Genomic DNA, 21509 nt, shown 5'->3' on the forward strand with positions numbered 1-21509 from the left:
GTTGTGATTGCAGCCATTCCCCAACTCTCTGTGAATGGGACTCATGACCATTGATCAGTGGTTGTTGATCAATGTCCATGAGAATTTGCATAATTAAGATTAAGGAACTGACCTCCCAGCCCATTGTTCCTCCAGTGGTGCTGGTTTCAGTCATTATGCAAATGTCCTGTTTATAAGATTGAAACCTGCAGTCAGCTGGGACTGAAGACGTCACCTGATGATGACGAAACATTTCTCCCACTGAAAACGTCCAGATGAACAGAATCAACTTTTGGAGATTTACTTACCTGGATGAGTGAGCGTGAAGACATTTTGCACAGTTCTTAACCAAAACGTCTCCTCCACCAGATTTTCAATGTAATGTAACACTTTGCATTTAATAGAAATGAAAATAAAAATCTTTTTATGTTTAAATATTAATATGTTGGGGGTTTTTTTCAATATATTTTTATTGATTTTATAATTGACCAGTATACAACAATCACCTTCAAAAGAACACAATAGAAGGTGGACGGCAAGTCAATAAGGTGGTAATACAGCACACATAAATGTTAAAACAGAGCACATTTCACTTAAGTTTATCTATCAGGCTAATGACTGGTTGCCAAATCTTATAAAACACTCTCTCTCGGTTAGACAAGGTAAACCTTATTTTCTCCAGGTGGAGTACATTTCCAAATTCTCTCAACCACATTTCAAAGGTAGGAGGTTTATCAGACTTCCAGCAGAGAAGTATCAGCTTTCTAGCCACAAGTGTGGTCATTGACACAACCTGCGTCTCTGTCTTGTCCCTTGCCCATCCCGGTTCAGACACCCCGAACAATGCTGCAAAGGGGAACATGGGACCTCCCTGCCAATGGCTTTGGTCAGAAAAACAGATGATTCCAAAAAAGCTGTAGTTTTTGGCATTGAAAGAAAAGGTGAGATAAAGTTCCTCAACCACTTGAACACTTCAGACAGAGGGCTGAAACGTTCTTATATATTTTTTCCACTTTAGTGGGAGAAAAATGCAACCTATACACAACCTTAAATTGGATCAGATTATGTCTAGCATTTATAGAACTACAATATATATTCTTAATGCACTTTTGCCAAACATCATCAGTAACATCCACCCCCAGTTCTTCCTGCCACTGCTCCCTAAAAGTATCAGATGAAGGACTGTATATATCTTGTAAGGCCCTGTAAAAGCGAGACACAGCACCTCTAGTGTAGGGCTCAACTGACACGAAGCTGTCAAGCACTGAGTTTCGAGGAATCAAATCATATTGTGGAATAGATGCTTTGATGAAATGTCTCAACTGTAAAAATCTGAAAAAAAATGTGAATTAGGAAGATTAAATTTCACCCTCAATTGCTGAAAAGATGGAAAATGTCCATCAATGTAAATATCTTTGAGAGAACAAATCCCTCTTCCCTGCCATGTCACAAACGTGATGTCCTCCAGCCCAGGTCTGAAGGCATGGTTGTTACATATTGGAGCATCCAGATACATTTTAGGAGCCTTTACTGTGCCCAATATGTTGTTTTTAGTATGATGCTCTCTTGAAACAGAAAGATGAGTAGCTGTCGTTTTGTCACCCTGGCTACAGTACTGAAGAGAAACCTGGGGTTGTTGATTAATGAATAGTAAGATGGTCTAGCTTTACAGAAGGCTTTTTTACAGAGCAGCAAACTATTTTTACAAGCTAAACGATGATCTTATAAATTAAGATCGCCATTTCCTCTACAGCCTACATTTATGTGCTTTAAGGTGTGCATTTGAGAATTATACCAGGGAGTCAAATATTCCCTTGACTTTTAGTTCAGGTAGCTGCTCTGCACTGTGTTGACACATGGCATTTAAGATAACAGTGGATTAATTATGTCCTTAAACTTCTATTAAACTTACATGCTTAATCCATTATTTTAAATTTAAATGTTAATAGGAGACAAAAGATGGGTTTCAAGAAAATACTGCTAAATGTTCAGTTTCTATGCCGTACGCCAGAACAAGATCTACAGTATGAAAGTGGTGGGTGGTAGGTCGGCCTAGCATCTTGCGGGCCGACCTTAGTAGTTTGCTCTGTTGCAGCCCCTTCGTTTTGCAGGACTCACTGACAGCAGTCTTGCTTCTGGCAGAAAGATGGCCGGAAAAAAATCCCGAATGATCGTGATCGGCGATCATGATTGAGCGCTTGGTGAAATCAAATAGAAGAAAAACAAGGATTCATCGAGCTCAACCTGTGAAAGAGTGGTTCTGGGAACATGAGACATCATTTTCACACATGGATTGGCCACCACAGAGTCCAGAGCTTAACCTCCTTGAGAATCTTTGGGAAGCGCTGGAGAAGGCTTTGCGCAATGGTCAGGCTCTACCATCATCAATGCTCGATCTTGGTGAAAAATTAATGCAACACTGGATGGAAATAAATTTTGAGACATTGCAAGACCTTATTGATTCAATGCCAAAGCGAATGTGTGCCATAATCAAAGCTAAACGCAGTCCAACAAAATATTAGAGTGTGTGACCTTTTTTGGTGGCAACTTTTTTTTTTTTTGTCCTGGCAGTGTATAGCAGTGTGTAAAGATAGTCTCGATATGATTGAGACTGTGTGGTTACTTTGTAAACGTGGTTCTCTGAGTGAAAGACTTCAGCTCTCTCCCGATTCAGGCCGCTCGGAGACGCATTCCGATCAAACCATCAACGGTTTCATGTTCGCTCAGCTGTTTTATACGTGGCCAGGCTAACTAGAGTGTCTTAAAGAAGTATTCACACGGCATGACCAAGGGGGTCATTCCCCTTATATATCGATTATGTAACGAGTGGAGCAATACTCTCAGACAGAGAAGGTTATAAGGTAACTGTACATTCTCTGACATCTAGCCTCTATTACTTGATGAAGTTTATACCACTGTGATTTTTACTGTACAGTCATGCTTAAGTATTTTCTATATCATCTTTCTGTGTTTCAAGAGAGCATCAAACTAAAAACAACATATTACTATTTAAGCAAAAACGATCTTTATTAAATGGTATTAAAAGTGTTAAATCACATTGGAAATCTGGTGGAGGAGATGCTATACTCAAGAACTGTGCCAAATAAAGAACATTTTAAACACAGTTTGAATAATCAGCAGAGTTAAACAGTCCATAAAAAGTGGGCTAGAATTACAGTTTGATAGGGTCCGAGTGTCTTGGGGCAGAAAAACACAAACACATACAAACAGCAGTTTGGGTTGTCAAGTGTTGCCATACCACTGGTAAATAGATTACAAATAACACCACACAATGCTCTGCAGCTGATATTGTCACTAAGACATTTTTAGATCCACAGGGAATTAACAGGGGTTAAGAAGCCACACCTCTCATACGGGCTTTTCATTAAAGCTCGTACACATCCAGAACTGTCATACACGTGTGTGCAATGTGGGTCTTACACGTGATGTTCATGCGGTTTCTCACCATTAATAATCTGTCTCCAACTTGCAGCCGGCCATCCTTTTGTGCCGCCCCACCATGAATAATTTTAGTTACATATATGCTGTTGTCACCAGGGATATGCTGGTTTCCCACTCCACCTGCAATACTGAAACCAAGGCCTGTGTGTGTGTGTGTGTGTGTGTGTGTGTGTGTGTGTGTGTGTGTGTGTGTGTGTGTGTGAGAGAGAGAGAGAGAGAGAGAGAGAATGACAGTAGTTAGTTTAAAGATATGACATAGGCATACACATTATGATATAGGAGGATGCTATAAATGTTGTATTTATTAATTGAAAGGGACACGTTTTTGTGGTAGTGTCATTGGTTTTCATAGGCTTTCTGACAATGAATACATTTCACAGTAACTTCAAGGTCTTAAGCTCTGCTGTGTTTACAAACCTCCCAGCTGTCATAACTACAGTAAGTAACACCTATTCTTGTGCTGAGCTCTGGAAAACCAGATTAATCATTCAGGGTCAAAAAATGACCCTTGCCATACACAAAATGTGCAGCAGTATCACTGAGAACGGAATATCATCAACTATTCTCTCAAATTTATAATGCACAAAATCATGCTTTTTAGGTCTATACCAACCTTTTGGTCCTTTGATTAGCTTGAGCTCAATGATTGTCTCTAGCATAGGCCTGCGGCGCCGCACATACAAATGGACAACAGAACCTGCAACCTTTAGGGCCTCTACTGCCTTACTGTGGGAAACTTCAGACACATCAGCATCATTCACCCGAAGGATGCAGTCATTTACTCTGGAAAAGGAAAAGTCATATCAATAGCTAATTCACATGAAGACAAACTTACAATACTAATCAGAACTTCATTAACTGATATAAAACTCAGTGGTGAGGAGAGTGTTTCCAAGGCAGGCGCACATCACGGACAAAATGCTAACCCCAAAGGCTTTGTTACACACTGAAGCTCAAACTTTTATCTCATTACATGACTTTTTTATTGACTGCTATTCCCGAAAAAAACAGAAAACCTGTGAATACATTCCAGCATATTTACAGCACAAGCACACGCACATTCTGTATAAATGTTAAGGTCTGACAAACAGGGACAGAGCTAGCAAGCAACTGAGTTTGAATTCCTATTGGGCGTCGACCAAAACTTCCATATGGTGGCAGCCAAGGACACGAACCTCCTGAAGGATGCTCACAGTGACCAGGTGGGGCCCAACCCTCGCTCACACTCTCTCTTGCACATGTTACACCACTCCAGGACAACTTGGTGTAAACAGCAAACCGAGTTTATTTGGGTACCCCAGAACCATGGCTTTTACATACAGAACCCAAGCATGCTCTTCGCTTCTTCTTTTCCAGAACATTTCTTTTTTTCTTTTTTCCGTGCCTGCCCTCTACTGGTGGAAACGTGTAACAGCCAAAAACCCAACATAGCTGAATAGCCCAAATACCAACGGATTCATGCAATGTTTTAGACCTATTTTAGCTTTACACTTTACCAAGTGCTACACACACACACACACACACACACGTAGTAAGATTGTTATGATTATAGTAACGATTTCATTATATTATATTTTATGTCAGAAATAAAATGTTAACCATTAGAGAAAAAATATATATAACCGTCTCACAGACATTACATTATGTATCGCTACTTTCAGTACCACTGACATTTACACCCTTTTTCCAATTGATCTTCAGTAATTACTTCCTCCAAACCATCAACATGTCTTTTAAACCCCATTCCTACAAGACAGCTCAAAGAACTCAACTAATTATAGGCCTATCTCAATCTTCCTTTTATAAAAAAAAAACCCTCTTCTGATATATATTAAAAAAACAAAGCCCTTTGGGGCAACTGTGGTTGTGATTTGGCCTATATATAAATTTGAACTGAATTAAATTAAATTTATTTGAAGTGTTTCAGTCCAGTTTTAGAGCTCATCACAGTACTCGTAGCAGTTGTGAACATTACAAATGATCACGGTCGCTGACAGTGGACACATCTCTGTGCTTGTTCTGCATCAGGCCCCATCTTATCTTAATGACCTTGTAGTACCATATCACCCCATTAGAGCACTTTGCTCTCACACTGCAGGCTTACTTGTTGTTCCTAGAGTATTGAAAAATAGAATGGGAGGCAGAGCCTTTACCTTCCAATTTCCTCTTCTGTGTAACCAGCTCCCAGTTGGGATTTCGGAGCCAGACACCCTATCTACTTGTAAGATACACTTGTGTTTGGGTGTGGTTTGTGGCTCAGCTGCAAGGGAGGGATGGAGCAGGGGTTGAGGGTGGTGGTGACAGGGGAAGGCTGACCAACACAGCTGATTTCCATCATGCCTTCCCTTTCTGTGTAGGATGCCTGGAACTGATAGTCAGCCATTAAGAGTGACTGACCAGGGTATATTGTTCATGTCTCGCACACTTAAAAAACTGTATGACTTATTGGGCATTAAATCTGTTTGGACCAGCACCCTCTACCACCCTCAGACTGACGGGCTGGTGGAGTTGCTGAATAATAATAAATTGCATTTATATAGCGCTTTTCAGGACCCCTCAAAGGGCTTTACAATTCCACTATTCATTTACACGCTGGTGAAGGAGAGCTACAGTTGTAGCCACAGCTGCCCTGGGGCAGATTGACAGAGGCGAGGCGGCCATATTGCACCATCGGCCCCTCTGGCCATCACTAGTAGGCGGTAGGTGAAGTGTCTTGCCCAAGGACACAACGACCAAGACTGTCCGAGCCGGGGCTTGAGCCGCCAACCTTCCGATTACAAGACGAACACCCAACTCTTGAGCCACGATCGCCCCTAGTAAGACTTTAAAGTCCATGATTCACAAGTTCATTCACAAGGATGATCGCTCAGTCCCAATTGTTTGTTGTTTGCAGTGCGGTGGGTGCCTCCATTGGATTTTCTCCCTTTGAGTTATTGTTTGGCAGGAAGCCGTGGGGGGTGTTGGACCTGAGGGTCGAAGGTCCAAGTCCAGCAAAAAACGAGATCCAGTATTTTCTGAACCTGAGAGCAAAGCTGCACACATTAGGGAGGTTATCATGAGGAAATTTGCTCCAAGCCCAGGAACTTCAGGAGCGCCTGTACAACAGAGGGACTAGGTTTATGGCAATTTTCACCGGGAGATAAAGTGCTTGGATTACTCCCTTCTTTCAGCTCAAAGTTACTCACCCAGTGGCAGGGACCCTTCATGGTCACACAGCGAGTGGGTGACGTATGAAGCGGTATGGTGAGAACGGGGGAGGAGCAACACAGATTTATCACATTAACCTCCTAAAAGCATGAGGCTGAAACTGCTTATTTGGTGAGCCTAGTGAAGGAGAGAAATGGTTTGTGGGCTGTGGCTCAGGCAGTAGAGCAGATCAGCTACTGATTAGAAGGTTGGTGGTTCGATTCCTGGCTTCCCCAGTCTGCATGCCAAATATCCTTGGGCAAGATATTAACCCCAAATTGCCCTCCGATGCGTTCATCGGAGCGTGTGAATGTTTATTAGTTGCACTTGTGTTTAGAAGTGCATGGGTGAATGAGGCATGTTGTATAGAGCGCTTTGAGTACTCCGGGGAGTAGAAAAGCGCTATATAAGAATCAGTTCATTTACCATTTGGGGCTGGTGGTGTCAACTTCCACCATTCCACCATTGAGGTGACCGTCCCAGAGAGCAGATGCTGCTGGATTGCAGCAGCTGTTTGCAGATGTGTTCTCCCCCCGTCCAGCCTCACAGAGCACCATTTTGAAACGTTCCCTGGCTTGACTGTCCGTTCATGGCTCTACAGGTTACCTCAACATAACAGACATATTGTTCAGAATTGGCTGAAATGCTAAACCTGGGACTAATAGAAGAGTCACACAGTGCGTGGTGTAGCCCCATAATTCTTGTGGTGAAGAGTGATGGGCCTATACGATTCTGTGTCGACTATTGTAAGGTGAAGTGCCACAGTTTGATGCTCATGCCAGCCTCTGGTTAACGAGCTTCTGGACTGGTTAGGCTAGGGGTGTCCATCTCCATCCCTTGAGGCCTGGAGTTGGACACCCCTGGGTTAGGGACTGCTTGTTTTTTCGTTACACTGGATTTAACAAAGGGCTACTGGCAGATTTTCTTGTCTCCAGAGTCCAAGGAGAAAATGGCCATTTCCACTCTGTAACAGCCATCGCATCGTAAGACCAAAAAAGAGTTGAAGGTCTTGGGGCTGGCTGGTTTCTACCGCCGGTTTGTGCCCATCTTTGTGGACTTAATCAGCCCATTTGCCGATTTCATTAGTTAATATTAATCTCTGGCTGTCTTCCACAGTGTGTCTTCATCTTGTTTTCCTCCCCCCACCCCAGCTGGTTGTGGCAGATAGCCGCCCCTCCCTGAGACTGGTTCTGCTGGACGTTTCTTCCTGTTAAAAGGGAGTTTTTTCTTCCCACTGTCACCAAAGCACTTGATCAAAAAGGGTCATACATTTTTTTCTCTGTATTACCGTACAGAGTTATAAAGTGCCTCGAGGCAACTGTTGTTGTGATTAGGTGTTGTAAGTTAAAATAATAATAATAATAATTTAATTGTACATAACTATAGTTATAATATATAATATGACATTTAGATAAATGTTGTTAGTCACACTAAATAATAAAAAATAGTTTAATTTATCTAATAAAATAATACACCCCCCTCAGGAAACAAACCCCTCCAAGCATTTGGGTCATTTAAATCAGATGATGCTCTCCTCCAGTTACAGGACTGTCTTGATCTGACAGACTGGTCCATCTTTGAACAGCAGGACCTGGAGACCTTCTCTCAGTCTGTCCTAAGTGCTGTGTACAGAATGGGACATTTAACAGAACCATCCAGGTTCTCCTAATAAAGGAGAGTAGGTGTAGGAGTAATAGGAGAGCTGCTGGCCCCAATTGCATCCCAGGGGCTCTGGTTCAAGCCTGCACGGATCAGCTGGCAGGGATCCTCACCAGGCTGTTCAGACCCTTCCTGACTCTATTCCCACCTGTCTGACGGCCTCCACCATTAGTCCCATCTCCAAAAAGACTAGAATAGACAGCCTCAATGACTACAGACCTATAAGCCCTCAAATCTGTAGTCATGAAGTTTTTTGAGCAGATTGTGTCTACCCCCTCCCTCCACCCCCAGCTTGAGTGATTCACCAGTTCAACAACACCCTTCACAGAGTGCTGTGCAAGGGCATCACCTTTGATGGCCATCAAAGGTGATGCCCTTGCACCCCGCCCACCACCAATTGGACCCAATGCAGTCTGGTTGGCACCTTGGGTCAGTCAGGTCCCACACCTCCAAACTTACAAACAGCTTCTTCCTGAGGACCATCAAAAACACTATCCTCTCACACCCCAACCCTGCCCACCCACTTCACCAATCTGAGCCATGGTGTGAGTAACCCCCATCACTCAGACCACTCACTTATTTTTGTATATATTTCTCTTAATTGTATATATTTCTCCTGTTTCCTATTTATTTCTATATTTTATTCACGCAAAGTCAGTGTGGAGCACCCACAGTTTTGTTCTACATGTACAATGGCAATAAAAGGCTGTTCTAATCTATTCCATTCTATATGAGAGTTTTGTTATATTGAGGGCAAAAATTGTTGAAAGAAGTAATTATTATAGAACAAACACATCATCATCTTGCTTAAGTTTAAAAACCTTATACTCTCAAAATACACTAGAAACCAACAGAAATATGACAATACTACCTCAGAACTGAAAGATAATAAAAGATTCAATTCAATTCAATTCAATTTTATTTATATAGCGCCAAATCACAACAAAAGTCGCCTCAAGGCGCTTCATAGATACAGAGAAAAACCCAACAATCATATGACCCCCTATGAGCAAGCACTTTGGCGACAGTGGGAAGGAAAAACTCCCTTTTAACAGGAAGAAACCTCCGGCAGAACCAGGCTCAGGGAGGGGCGGCCATCTGCTGCGACCGGTTGGGGTGAGAGAAGGAAGACAGGATAAAAGACATGCTGTGGAAGAGAGACAGAGGTTAATAACAGATATGATTCAATGCAGAGAGGTCTATTAATACATAGTGAGTGAGAAAGGTGACTGGAAAGGAAAAACTCAATGCATCATGGGAATCCCCCGGCAGCCTACGTCTATTGCAGCATAACTAAGGGAGGATTCAGGGTCACCTGGTCCAGCCCTAACTATATGCTTTAGCAAAAAGGAAAGTTTTAAGCCTAATCTTAAAGGTAGAGATAGTGTCTGTCTCCCGAATCCAAACTGGAAGCTGGTTCCACAGAAGAGGGGCCTGAAAACTGAAGGCTCTGCCTCCCATTCTACTTTTAAATACTCTAGGAACAACAAGTAGGCCTGCAGAGCGAGAGCGAAGTGCTCTAATAGGGTGATATGGTACTACAAGGTCATTAAGATAAGATGGGGCCTGATTATTTAAGACCTTGTATGTGAGGAGCAGGATTTTGAATTCAATTCTGGACTTAACAGGAAGCCAATGAAGGGAAGCCAATACAGGAGAAATATGCTCTCTCTTTCTAGTCCCTGTCAGGACTCTTGCTGCAGAATTTTGGATTAGCTGAAGGCTTTTCAGGGAGTTTTTAGGACTTCCTGTTAATAATGAATTACAGTAGTCCAGCCTGGAAGTAATAAATGCATGAACTAGTTTTTCAGCGTCACTCTGAGACAGGATATTTCTAATTTTAGAGATGTTGCGCAAATGGAAGAAAGCAGTCTTACATATTTGTTTAATATGTGCGTTGAAGGACATGTCCTGGTCAAAAATGACTCCAAGGTTCCTCACAGCGTTACTGGAGGCCAAGGTAATGCCATCCAGAGTATGAATCTGGTTAGATACCATATTTCTAAGATTTTCAGGGCCGAGTACAATAACCTCAGTTTTATCTGAATTAAGAAGCAGAAAGTTAGCGGCCATCCAGGTCTTTATGTCTTTAAGACATTCCTGCAGTTTAACTAATTGGTGTGTGTTATCTGGCTTCATGGACAGATGGAGCTGGGTGTCATCTGCATAGCAGTGTAAATGTATGCTATGTCTTCTAATGATGCTGCCTAAGGGAAGCATGTATAATGTAAACAGAATTGGTCCTAGCACTGAACCCTGTGGAACTCCATAATTAACCTCAGTGTGTGAAGAGGACTCTCCATTTACATGCACAAATTGGAGTCTATTAGATAGATATGATACAAACCACTGCAGTGCAGTACCTGTAATACCTGCAGCATGTTCTAATCGCTCTAATAGGATATTATGGTCAACAGTATCGGACGCTGCACTGAGGTCTAGCAGGACAAGCACAGAGATGAGTCCACTGTCAGAGGCCATAAGAAGATCATTTGTAACCTTCACTAAAGCTGTTTCTGTGCTGTGATGAGCTCTGAAACCTGACTGAAACTCTTCAAATAAACCATTCCTCTGCAGATGATCTGTTAGCTGTTTGACAACTGCTCTTTCAAGGATTTTTGATATGAAAGGAAGGTTGGAGATTGGCCTATAATTAGCTAAGACTGCTGGGTCTAGAGATGCTTTTTGAGTAAAGGTTTAACTACAGCCAGCTTGAAGGCCTGTGGTACATAGCTGATTATTAGAGATAGGTTGATCATATTTAAGATCGAAGCATTAATTAATGGCAGGACTTCTTTGAGCAGTTTTGTAGGAATGGGGTCTAAAAGACACGTTGATGGTTTGGAGGAAGTAATTATTGAAGTTAACTCAGAAAGATCAATTGGAGAAAAAGAGTCTAACTTAACATCAATGGTACTAAGAGTAGCTGTAGATAATATTACATCTGTGGGATGATTACTGGTAATTTTTTCTCTAATGATAAAAATTTTATTTGTGAAGAAGTTCATGAAGTCATTACTAGTTAACGTTAAAGGGATGGTTGGCTCAACAGAGCTCTGACTCTTTGTCAGCCTGGCTACAGAGCTGAAGAGAAACCTGGGGTTGTTCTTATTTTCTTCAATCAGTGATGAATAGTAAGATGTTCTGGCTTTGCGGAGGGCTTTCTTATAAAGCAGCAAACTATTTCTCCAGGCTAAATGATGATCCTCTAAATTTGTGACACGCCATTTCCTCTCCAGATTACGAGTCATCTGCTTTAGGGTACGTGTTTGAGAATTATACCACGGAGTCAGGTACTTCTGATTAGAGACCTTAGTTTTCACTGGAGCTACAGTATCCAGAGTCGTACGTAGTGAGGAGGTGAAATTATTAACAAGATAATCGACCTCTGTTGGGGTAGCGTTCAGATAGCTGCTCTGCTCTGTGTTGGTACAGGGCATTGAAGATGATAACAGTGGGTGGATTATATTCTTAAGCTTAGTTACAGCGCTTTCAGAAAGACATCTACTTTGATAAAATCTACTCTCCACCGCTGTGTAATCAATTATTGTAAATGTAAATGTTATCAGGAAATGATCAGACAGGAGAGGGTTTTCAGGAAACACTGTTAAATGTTCAGTTTCTATGCCATATGTTAAAACAAGATCTAGAGTGTGATTAAAGTGGTGGGTGGGTTCTTTTACATTTTGAGAGAAGCCAATTGAGTCTAATAACAGACTAAATGCCATGTTGAGGCTGTCATTTTTAGCATCTACATGGATGTTAAAATCACCCACAATAATTATTTTATTTGAGCTCAGAACTAAATTAGATATAAAGTCTGAGAAATCAGACAGAAACTCTGTGTAAGGCCCAGGTGGACGATAGATGATAACAAGTAAGACTGGTTTCTGAGTTTCACAGCTGGGGTGGACAATGTTAAGCATCAGGCTTTCAAATGAATTAAAAGTCTGTCTTGGTCTTTCATTAATTAATAGGCTGGTGTGAAAAATTGCTGCCACACCTCCCCCTCGGCCTGTGCTTCGAGGTTTCTGGTAGTTAGAATGACTCGGGGGTGTTGATTCATTTAAACTAACATAATCATCCTGCTGCAACCAGGTTTCTGTAAGGCAGAGTAAATCAATTTGTTGATCAATTATTAAGTCATGTACTAACAGAGACTTGGAGGAGAGAGACCTAATATTTAATAATCCACATTTCACTGTTTTACTCTTTGGTTCAGATGTGGATACTGTACTGTTCTTTCTTTGTAATTGTTTATGTTTAAGTTGTTTGTTGCTGGTTTTTAGTTTGTTTTTTGTCTTTTTGGAAGCTGACACAGTCTCTATGGAGATGGGTTTTTGGGGGGGTAGCAGGAGGAGAGAAGCTGCAGAGAGGCGTGTAAGACTGCAACTCTGCTTCCTGGTCCCAACTCTGGATAGTCATATTTTGGGGGGGTTTAATAAATTTGTCCATATTTCTAGAAATGAGAGCTGCTCCATCCAAAGTGGGATGGATGCCGTCTCTCCTAACAAGACCAGGTTTCCTCCAGAAGGTTTGCCAATTATCTATGAAGCCCACATCGTTTCTGGGACACCACTCAGACAGCCAGCAGTTTAAGGAGAACATGCGGCTAAACATGTCACTCCTGAAAAATGAAGTTTTAGAAATCTATTAACGTTTATACAGTTATCCAGTAATCAGAGATATAGTTAATATTCAGTGTGATGGGAAAGATTTCTGTCATCCTCGTACTGAAGATTTCTTCCTTAATGGTTTTGTGACATGCATGATTGTAATAAGTTGTTTCTTTTTTTTCTTTGTTCTCTTTCACCACAAAAGTAAAGATATGTAACTAACCTCAAGCGTCCATCCTCTGCTGCAGCTCCTCCAGGGATGATCTTGGTAATGAAGATGCCGGGGTCATCACCAATATGGGGGTTATCTGTCCCTCCAGCGATGCTAAAGCCCAACCCTGAGTTACCCTGCGGTCATGAAAATCTCATTGATACCAAAGCAGAACCCATTTTGTATAGTGTGGTCAAAAAATGTTTCTTATCCATTCACTTTTCTAATTCTCAGTTGTTTATGTAGCACCTGAGGAGGCTTCCCCTGGAGTATATCTACCACTGCAAATGTAATGAATTAATCATCTCTGAATGACAATACTGTATTCACAAGGAAGCAGGTGAACAACGTCTCTCAGAGAAGACAGGCTTAAACCATTTCTGACAGGGCTTCAGTAAACAGAAGACAGATAAACTGAAAGGTCGGGTGCATTTCTCGGGTCATGTATCAGGTTGTTGGCCTTCACAGGACGTGACTTTTATATATTGTTCATCTGCTGTAGATAGTTATTTTTGTTTTCAGATCTGTTTTTCCTCTGTTTTTTTTTTTAAGGATAAGGTGTACAACATCCCAAGATATGCCAAGTTTTCGAGTAAATCAACACTTTTGTGAAAAATACAGGCATTAAAAATGTTGTTTAATGTCTGTTTTTGCTAAATTAACTGAAGAAATTGCAACAAATTTTGTGCTTTGGTGAAAAGTGCTAGCACTGAAGTTCCCATAATTTGAAAAATTGTTGTCTGTTTTCAAGTTGTCCCATTCACAAACTTCCATGCATGGGTGACAACAATACCCCATCAGCCTTTAACAGGTGAGGGGTAGTTAAGTGCAGGCCTATGTGAATACAAATCTTCTGTCTGTTTTTATCCCTGTGCCCTCCTCAGCTTTTTCTCTCTTTGACATCTTCATGGAAAAAATGTACTTGTACAAATTCTGACTAGAAATCCTGATACAACAATATTTCTTTCTGCATTTTGTTTAATAAGGGTTTTAATCAACTTGAGTCTTTATAAAAAAGACGATTCAATAATTTTCAGGATTTTAACCCTTTACATTCCAATTTAAACATTTGAACTTTTTTGGTTTTTTCCAAAAAACACACAAAACACTTATTATTTTCTGATTATTAGTGCCAGATACGCACTCTGGATACCTTCGTGGACAAAAATGCCCCATTCACTTTCACTGAAACTACATTTTTTATCTCTCTGCCACTGCAGTATAAAAACATGCATTCTATAATGTCTGCATTTCATTTTGAAGAAAAGTACTGATATTTGACATTTTTTCCATTGCAGGTCGAATAATGAAATTACTGTATTATTGTACAGGCGGCCAAAAGAATGATTAGTGTGGATGTGTACGAAATTTTGAGGTATTAGGTGGTGTGTGTGTGTGTGTGTGTGTGTGCATGCGTGCGTGTGTGTGTGTGTGTGTATTAGGTGGTGTGTGTGTAAATGGCCTGCATTTGTATAGCACTTTACTTAGTCCCTAAGGACCCCAAAGCGCTTTACACTAGTGCTGTGGGTGAGTAAGTGCATGCATGTGAGTGCCAGTGTAAATCTGTATTAATTTCAGTGGTGAATAAAGGTCATGTTGGCGGGATATGTTGGATGTGTCTTTGAAGATGCATTTGAGCAACTCATGGCCTTCTGCCTTTGCTGTTCCCTGCTTTACCTCCTGAGCTACAGCCACCCCAAACAGCAGACATTGATCTGTGCAAATTTGTGCAAATATTTGTGCAACTGCATCCCTCATAGCAAAATTGGTATGGCCCGGATCTGGCCCACACAATGTGCTTACACATGGCCCGCATACCGCAAAGAATGACGGCCCTTTGGTGGCCCAGATCTGGTTTGCCAGAGGTGGCCCACACATGGGCCAGCACAAGGCCACGCCGTCAGGAGCTGGAAGCAGATGGATTCAGAATATGCAGGCTTCGTAACTCTTTGACCAGAATTCACTGAACCAGCAGTAAAATAGAAATGTATGGGTTTATTTATTTATTTAATTATTACAGTGACCCCCCCCCCCGTAAGAAAAAAAAACAGTTTGGGGAATGAGCTACCAGAACTTTTTCTGTAATTTTACACATTTAAATCTTACAATTTAAGTCCAAAGAGTCGTGCTGACAGATTTCTTTCTTTGTAATAGCAGTCAGCAGTGGCTATGCAGAAAAACAACAAAGTGGGCTGTGTGTATAATGACTTTGACATTCCCTGGCCTGGAGGTATCTCCCAGGAAGCACTTGATGAAATGAAATTTGCATTTGCACTGTTAATTTTTTATATAAGTTGAATGCACATAAAAAACAGCTGCTTGTTTAAGTGAAAATACATTGATGGGGGTTTTGTTTTTGCACTAATAAAGTTGTGGAGTTGTAAAGTATTTTGTCTCGTGTCAATTATATTGTCAGGTATATCGTTATCACAAATTTTCAAATGTATATCATGATAAATATTTTTGGTCATATCGCCCTGCTCTAGTCTCCACTGCTTGTTTCCAGTCACAAGGAATCAGTACAACATGTTTTCATTGAATGTATTCTCATGTAAAGTAAAATAGACAAAATGTCCTTTATGGTGTGACTCCTTTGTGAATAGTCACTATTGTGGAGCACTTATTTACACTTATTTATTCTTCTATTAAATGCAACATCAGTGCCTAGTAGAGCATTAAATCTACATGTATGGAATCATCCATCAAAGCTGATTAAAACTATTTAAACAAAGTTTAGTGACTTTGGCCCAAAATAAGATTCTAAAAAGCTGCAAAATTGGAATCTTATAAAAATAATCCACAAGCAGCGGTGAGGTCACAGTGGCTATGTCCATTTTGTCTTATGGAGACAATAGTCAGGTCATCCCACATCAATTGTATAGCTCATAATATATACAAAATTAAATCTACAGCCTTAGCACAGATTTTTTTACAGGACAGGAACAATGTTTTGACTTTCCTGTATTATTCCTTTGCTTCTCAAAGACCAGTTTACTTCACCCTCATAGTCCGATTAGATGGATCTGAGATACTCACCCGCTCTAAGGTGATTTCTTCAAACTCATATTCAATTTCTGTGCCGTTGACCTGAGGAATGAAAAAACTGAATGAAGACACACACTTCATAGTTTCAGTCCACATTGCCTTAAATTACATGGATGATGTTAAGTGTTGAGGCCGAGCTTAAACTGAATGTGACGAGTGTTTCTCAGGGAAACGTGTAAAGTAGAGACTATCTCATGGACAACAATTTATGATGGTTATCAATGTAACTATTTTTTTAATATGGAGGGTCAACTACTGAGGGGTCAGTCTCATCTAGTACTTTACTTAATAAAAGTAAAGTAAAATAAAACGTAATAATAAATTATCAGGGAGTGCGTCTGTCTATATGCATTTGACAGAAATAGCATGAGTGTAATAGTTCAGCCAAATTTTTGATTAGTGTCCCATCGCTGTGGAAGCAGATATTAAGCCTAAATTAACAGCAGCAGTGAAAAAGAGTTGCAAGAAAATGTTTGTGAACATGCAGGGCTGAAAAAGTAAGTGAGCCTCTTTCCTAACGACATCTCGAAAACCTATTAGGATTTAAGTTAAGGAAATAAGACCACGCGCTACAACTATAGACGTTTGGTGTGTGCTTTGATCAGAGCAATGCAACAGTGCAATGGCAAATATACATTATGATTGCAGGCACATCATATCAACACTAAAACCTCCTCCCAGGTATGAAGCATAGCGAAGACAGAACGATGATTCGGACCGTTGTGTCACAAAACAGTTCCAAAGTCTGTATATTTATCATATGTATTCATATAATGTATCTATGTGTGTGTGTGCGTGTGTGTGTCCGTGTGTGCGCGCGTGCGCGCGTGCGTGCGTGTGTGTGTGTGTTTTGTTTTAGTCCAAAATAACACATGGACTCTTCTATTTGGTTCAAACTTTACCTGAACTAGAATTTCATGGTTTAACTTTTGACAGTTTCAGCTTTCATGATCATGTGACTCATTAATATACCATTAATATCAGGATTGAGATCATGGATTATTAAAGATTCAGTGGTTTCAGAAGGATTGCACATCTATGGGCCAGGCGTCCATGAATATTATAGATGGTTGGCTGATAAAACAACACTATTAGAAAAAAGCAGACAAATACAATCAGGCTTTAGAATTGCTGAGTTAATCCAGTTGTGATCCTCTGACATCACCTGCAGTGGACTGTTAAATTCAGATAATCTACAAACAGTTGTATGAGGGATGATCCAAACAGCTGATTATTTGGGATGGGAATTACCTATTTTTATTCCATTATTGCTATCGCTCATTGATTTGCTCTCTTATCGATCCTTATTGGATTCTTGTTCACTCTGCTTAAGAGACACCCCCATCGCTAAGCAGCATATCAAAGACATTCAATTTGTGCAAATTCATTGTGTACTGTTGTGGAAGTTTGTCCATATTGGAGGTTTTCCCCTCTTAGTTGTGATCAAGGTTGAGTTTGTTGTTAAAAAAAACACATTTCTTTTGTGTTTCTCAGTAAAATGACCTCAAACACAGGCTACAGTCGCACATACCAACACAAATCCTAATGACGACACAAATAAGATCTTTCCTTCAGTAGTTAGGTATGAACACAAAGCCAACAGCACAAAGCAAACATGAAAACCAACACGAGAAACAGACTATTTGTCACAAAGTCAGGTTGTACAAGTTTAAACACTTTGAGGTTCACTTACTGTGCTTACAAATCCTCTTCTGAACAGCGTTTGTTATTGATGTGGTTTTGAAATGCAATACAACCGTAAAATATGCGCTAGTCATGACAGTTGTCAATAATTCAGCAGCACTATGACTCCATTTGTTTTACTAGGACATACCATCAAAATGTACACCACCATAGTTAAAGCCTCTACTTGAGCAACCTAACAAGACAATCAGGAATAAACATTTAAAAGATAAATTCTCTCACATAAGGAAGCGACTCCAGAGTGTCTGTATTGATGATCATGGGAGCAGGGTTGGCCTGTAATGAAGACAGATAAGGAGAAAACGTGAGAAACTTGAGTTTTACAGAAAAACCATCAATCATGACTGTTCATACATTTACAGTTTGGGTGCTGACCTTGAGAGGAGAGATGTGAGAATGGGACACGTAGCCGTGCACATTTTCAATCTCTGACAGGTTCTTCTGTGAAACATGGACAAGCTCAGGAGCGCGAAGCCCACTGGTGAGCTGTGGGAATCCCTGGTCAAGCAGGGGTGAGTCATCTTCTTGGTAGTGATACTGCAAAGAGTGGAAAGGGAACAAAGAGAAAGACAAATGATTTAGTTTAAAACAGGTCACAGGTACAGGAGAAACATCAGACTGATGTTGTTTTCAGGAATGACAGGAGATGTCGCAAAAACAACTAGTCTTGATCAACTTTAGCAAATTCATATTTTGGAGATTATGTATCGGCATTTCAGGAGCGGGACCACGCCTCCAAACACGCTCCTTCCGGTTGCCATCTACAGAGGTTCCCCCAGTTCTGCAAGCTGTTCATTCTCGTTTACGTGCCCCACCCTCCCCTCCCCTCCCTCCCTCCCTCCCTCCTTGTTCTCATTTCTTTAACTTCCTCACTTCTATTTAAACACGGGGATCTGCCAGGCCTGGGAGCCATCGCCAGTCCCCTTCGAGGCCTTCCCCAAACCGCAGCTCACTTCATGTCCAAGCATCACCTTTACCTACTAAAACGCTGTCAAACCTAAAATGAGGACGTGGGCCCAGCTAGTTCATTATTTTGAATATTTGTTTTTGTAAGCATAAATATTGCAAAAATGCTTAAATATTATGACCTTAAAAAGAAAGATGATTATTAAAAAGACAGTTAATCAAAATGAAACTACACACCCGCTTTAACAGTAGAGTTCTTTTAAGATTCTTCACAGTTTTTTTTCTAGAAAAAATATATGCAAAATAGTGTTTTCAACAAAAGAGGGGATTTCAAGCTGTGACTTACTGAAACTCCAACTTTCTCTTTTAAAACAGTGAAAAACAATGCAAACAAAGAGTAAAAAGCTTTGAGTTGTAACTAAAGAGTGTGATTTCTAATTTGATACAGCAACATATTTCCAAACTGTTAAGACTGGGGCAACCTGGTGGATCATTTAAGTAATGTGGGTCATGATGTAGTATAATAAAAATCCATAAGATGTAAAGATGGAGAGGGGTTCATGATTGGTACAGCCAACAATAAGCCTGTATATAAATGCAGTGATAGTGGTAAGACCAAAGAGTTTATGGGCACCAGCAGTAGCCCTTAAGTGGAGTCTAGACACAATAAATGACAAATCTCCTGTCATCTTTGCATGAACAGCTAATGCTGTAGCTCAGGAGGCAAAGGAGCTTGCAAAGAAAAGCGTCTGGACGTCTTTAAGTTGCTTGAAGACGTTTCACCTCTCATCTGAGAAGCTTCTTCAGTTCTAGGGTCAAATGGTGGGGAGTCCCAGATATAAACCTAGTGGGAGTTTCCCCCCACAGAGGGACAAAAGGTATGATCTGGGGTGGGAACTCAAAACTGGATTATAGATGGCAGTTTTGAGTTCCCTCCCCAGACGCCTGAACGCCCACTCACATCCTGGGCCATCTGACCTCAGGAATTCGCATGATAAGGTGGGGCCAGGTTTCACAATGAGCTCACCCGAAACCCTGGCTGATTGGGACCCACACCCAATTTCACACTTGGCTCAGGCGATTACAGGATCATCAGGAGGTCCTTTTGTCCCCCTGTGTGGGGAAACTCCCACTAGGTTTAAATCTGGGACTCTCCACCATTTGACCTTAGAACTGAAGAAGCTTCTCGGATGAGAGGTGAAACGTCTTCAAGTAACTTAAAGAAGTGCAGACGCTTTTCTTTGCAAGCTCCTTTGACTACGATGACCTGGATGACTGAGAACCTTCACAGACATGTAGCTCAGGAGCTTAAGCAGCTCATTCACTGATTGGAAGGTTGATGGTTCAACCCCCAGCTGCTATGAGCCAAACAATACTGAAGCACCAATGGGGTTATCAGGTGTGTGTATTGCTGTAGGAAAAATGGCGTGATTTTGTACAGTGTTAAGTTGTGCTTATTGGGAAGTGCAGTTGTTGAGTTTGCATTCATGCTGCGAGGAAACATCATCACCGGCTGTACAAGAGAACCAAAGAGAAAAGTTTTCTCCAGTCTGTGGTCCTTTCACCCTTTTTCTCCCCTCACGTACAGAAGCACAACAATTGTCACATTCACTTATATTGCCTAAATAAAACTTTTTCACTTATACTTCCTTTCAGAAATATGTTTGTAAATTCTGCATTTTACATACTGTATTAATCAATCGCAGAGTTTGGTTAATATGTACACACTTTCAAGCACTTATCTGCACGTCACACACGCAGGCGCGCCTTCATACATCGAGTTACTTATTGCACTGTTGTGTCTGTATCGTTCTGTTCTTTTTTATTTGCAACTTTTGCACACGTGCACTTTGTGTAGTCCTGTGGTGATTGTCATATGCAGCACTGTGGTCTTGGAGAAACACTGGCTGGCTTCACTGAGTACTGTATCACTGCACATGGTTGGAATGACATTAAAGCCATTTGACTTGACTCTTTCATTCAGTTAACCTTTTATCATCAGCTGGTTTTGCCAGCGAGACCTTTCCTCACTCATTTGGTGTCCAGATGTCAGAATGAATGAACCTTCTTCACTCTCTCTCCACACTCAGGCTGCCTGCAATATTTTTGTAAATCCAGCAGATGTCACTACTAAGCAACACACCAACACAGTGTTAACATTGTGTTGACACAATAAGGGCAATATGCTATACACTCCATTGACCCATCACTAATGGCTGCTCTCCGATGCTTTCACTGTATGAATGTGTGTGACTGTTAGAAAGCATGTGAATAAGGCAAGTCACATAAAGTGTTTTGAGTTCTCAGAGTAGAAAATTGCTTTAAAGAACCCGTCCATTTGTAATAGTTTGAAACAAATGACCACATACAGCATCATCACTGTGAATACTGTGTCAAAAGAAGAGCAGAGAATGAAGTGATTGCGTTATCACTGCCAGCACAGTGTACGCAATTTGGATGGGGTGAAAAAACAAAACAAAAGAGTTTCTCACCCAGGGAGTGTTCATCAGGGCAGGGTTCATGCAGGGCTGGGGCTGGCCATTGTGGGTTGGCTCATGTACTGCTGCCGGCCTGTTCTGGAGAGAGAAGGAGGACCATATGTGACCACTATGAGCAGACAGTACAGGTGAGACTTATTAACAATTCCATGAAATGAATTCAATTTAATTTGATAAAAATTAAAATTCTTCCTTCTGTCTTGTATGCAAAGCAGCAAAAAGCCCAAGTCAAGTCAGTGTGAT

The 21509-nt window shown here is 41.0% G+C and overlaps 1 protein-coding gene across 10 annotated transcripts in view; it reads right to left on the minus strand.

The window, feature by feature from the left end:
* LOC146378545 (disks large homolog 2) overlaps positions 1 to 21509 on the minus strand; it is a 149986-nt gene that overhangs the window by 51397 nt on the left and 77080 nt on the right. For 9 of the 10 annotated variants that reach the window (XM_084941359.1, XM_084941358.1, XM_084941355.1 and 6 more), the window contains 7 exons: positions 21261 to 21344; positions 18238 to 18399; positions 18085 to 18138; positions 16150 to 16200; positions 13126 to 13250; positions 4055 to 4224; positions 3446 to 3582 (listed from right to left, as the gene is read on the minus strand). In XM_084941359.1, coding sequence (XP_084797485.1) covers positions 3446 to 3582; positions 4055 to 4224; positions 13126 to 13250; positions 16150 to 16200; positions 18085 to 18138; positions 18238 to 18399; positions 21261 to 21344 — 783 coding nt within the window. Of the gene's footprint in view, positions 1 to 3445; positions 3583 to 4054; positions 4225 to 13125; positions 13251 to 16149; positions 16201 to 18084; positions 18155 to 18237; positions 18400 to 21260; positions 21345 to 21509 lie in introns of those variants that run through there. The other variant, XM_084941357.1, reaches the window with a different exon arrangement.

This window comes from Perissodus microlepis, chromosome 10, assembly GCF_051167445.1.
Source record: "Perissodus microlepis isolate ML-2025 ecotype Zambia chromosome 10, ASM5116744v1, whole genome shotgun sequence".
Taxonomy (NCBI): domain Eukaryota; kingdom Metazoa; phylum Chordata; class Actinopteri; order Cichliformes; family Cichlidae; genus Perissodus; species Perissodus microlepis.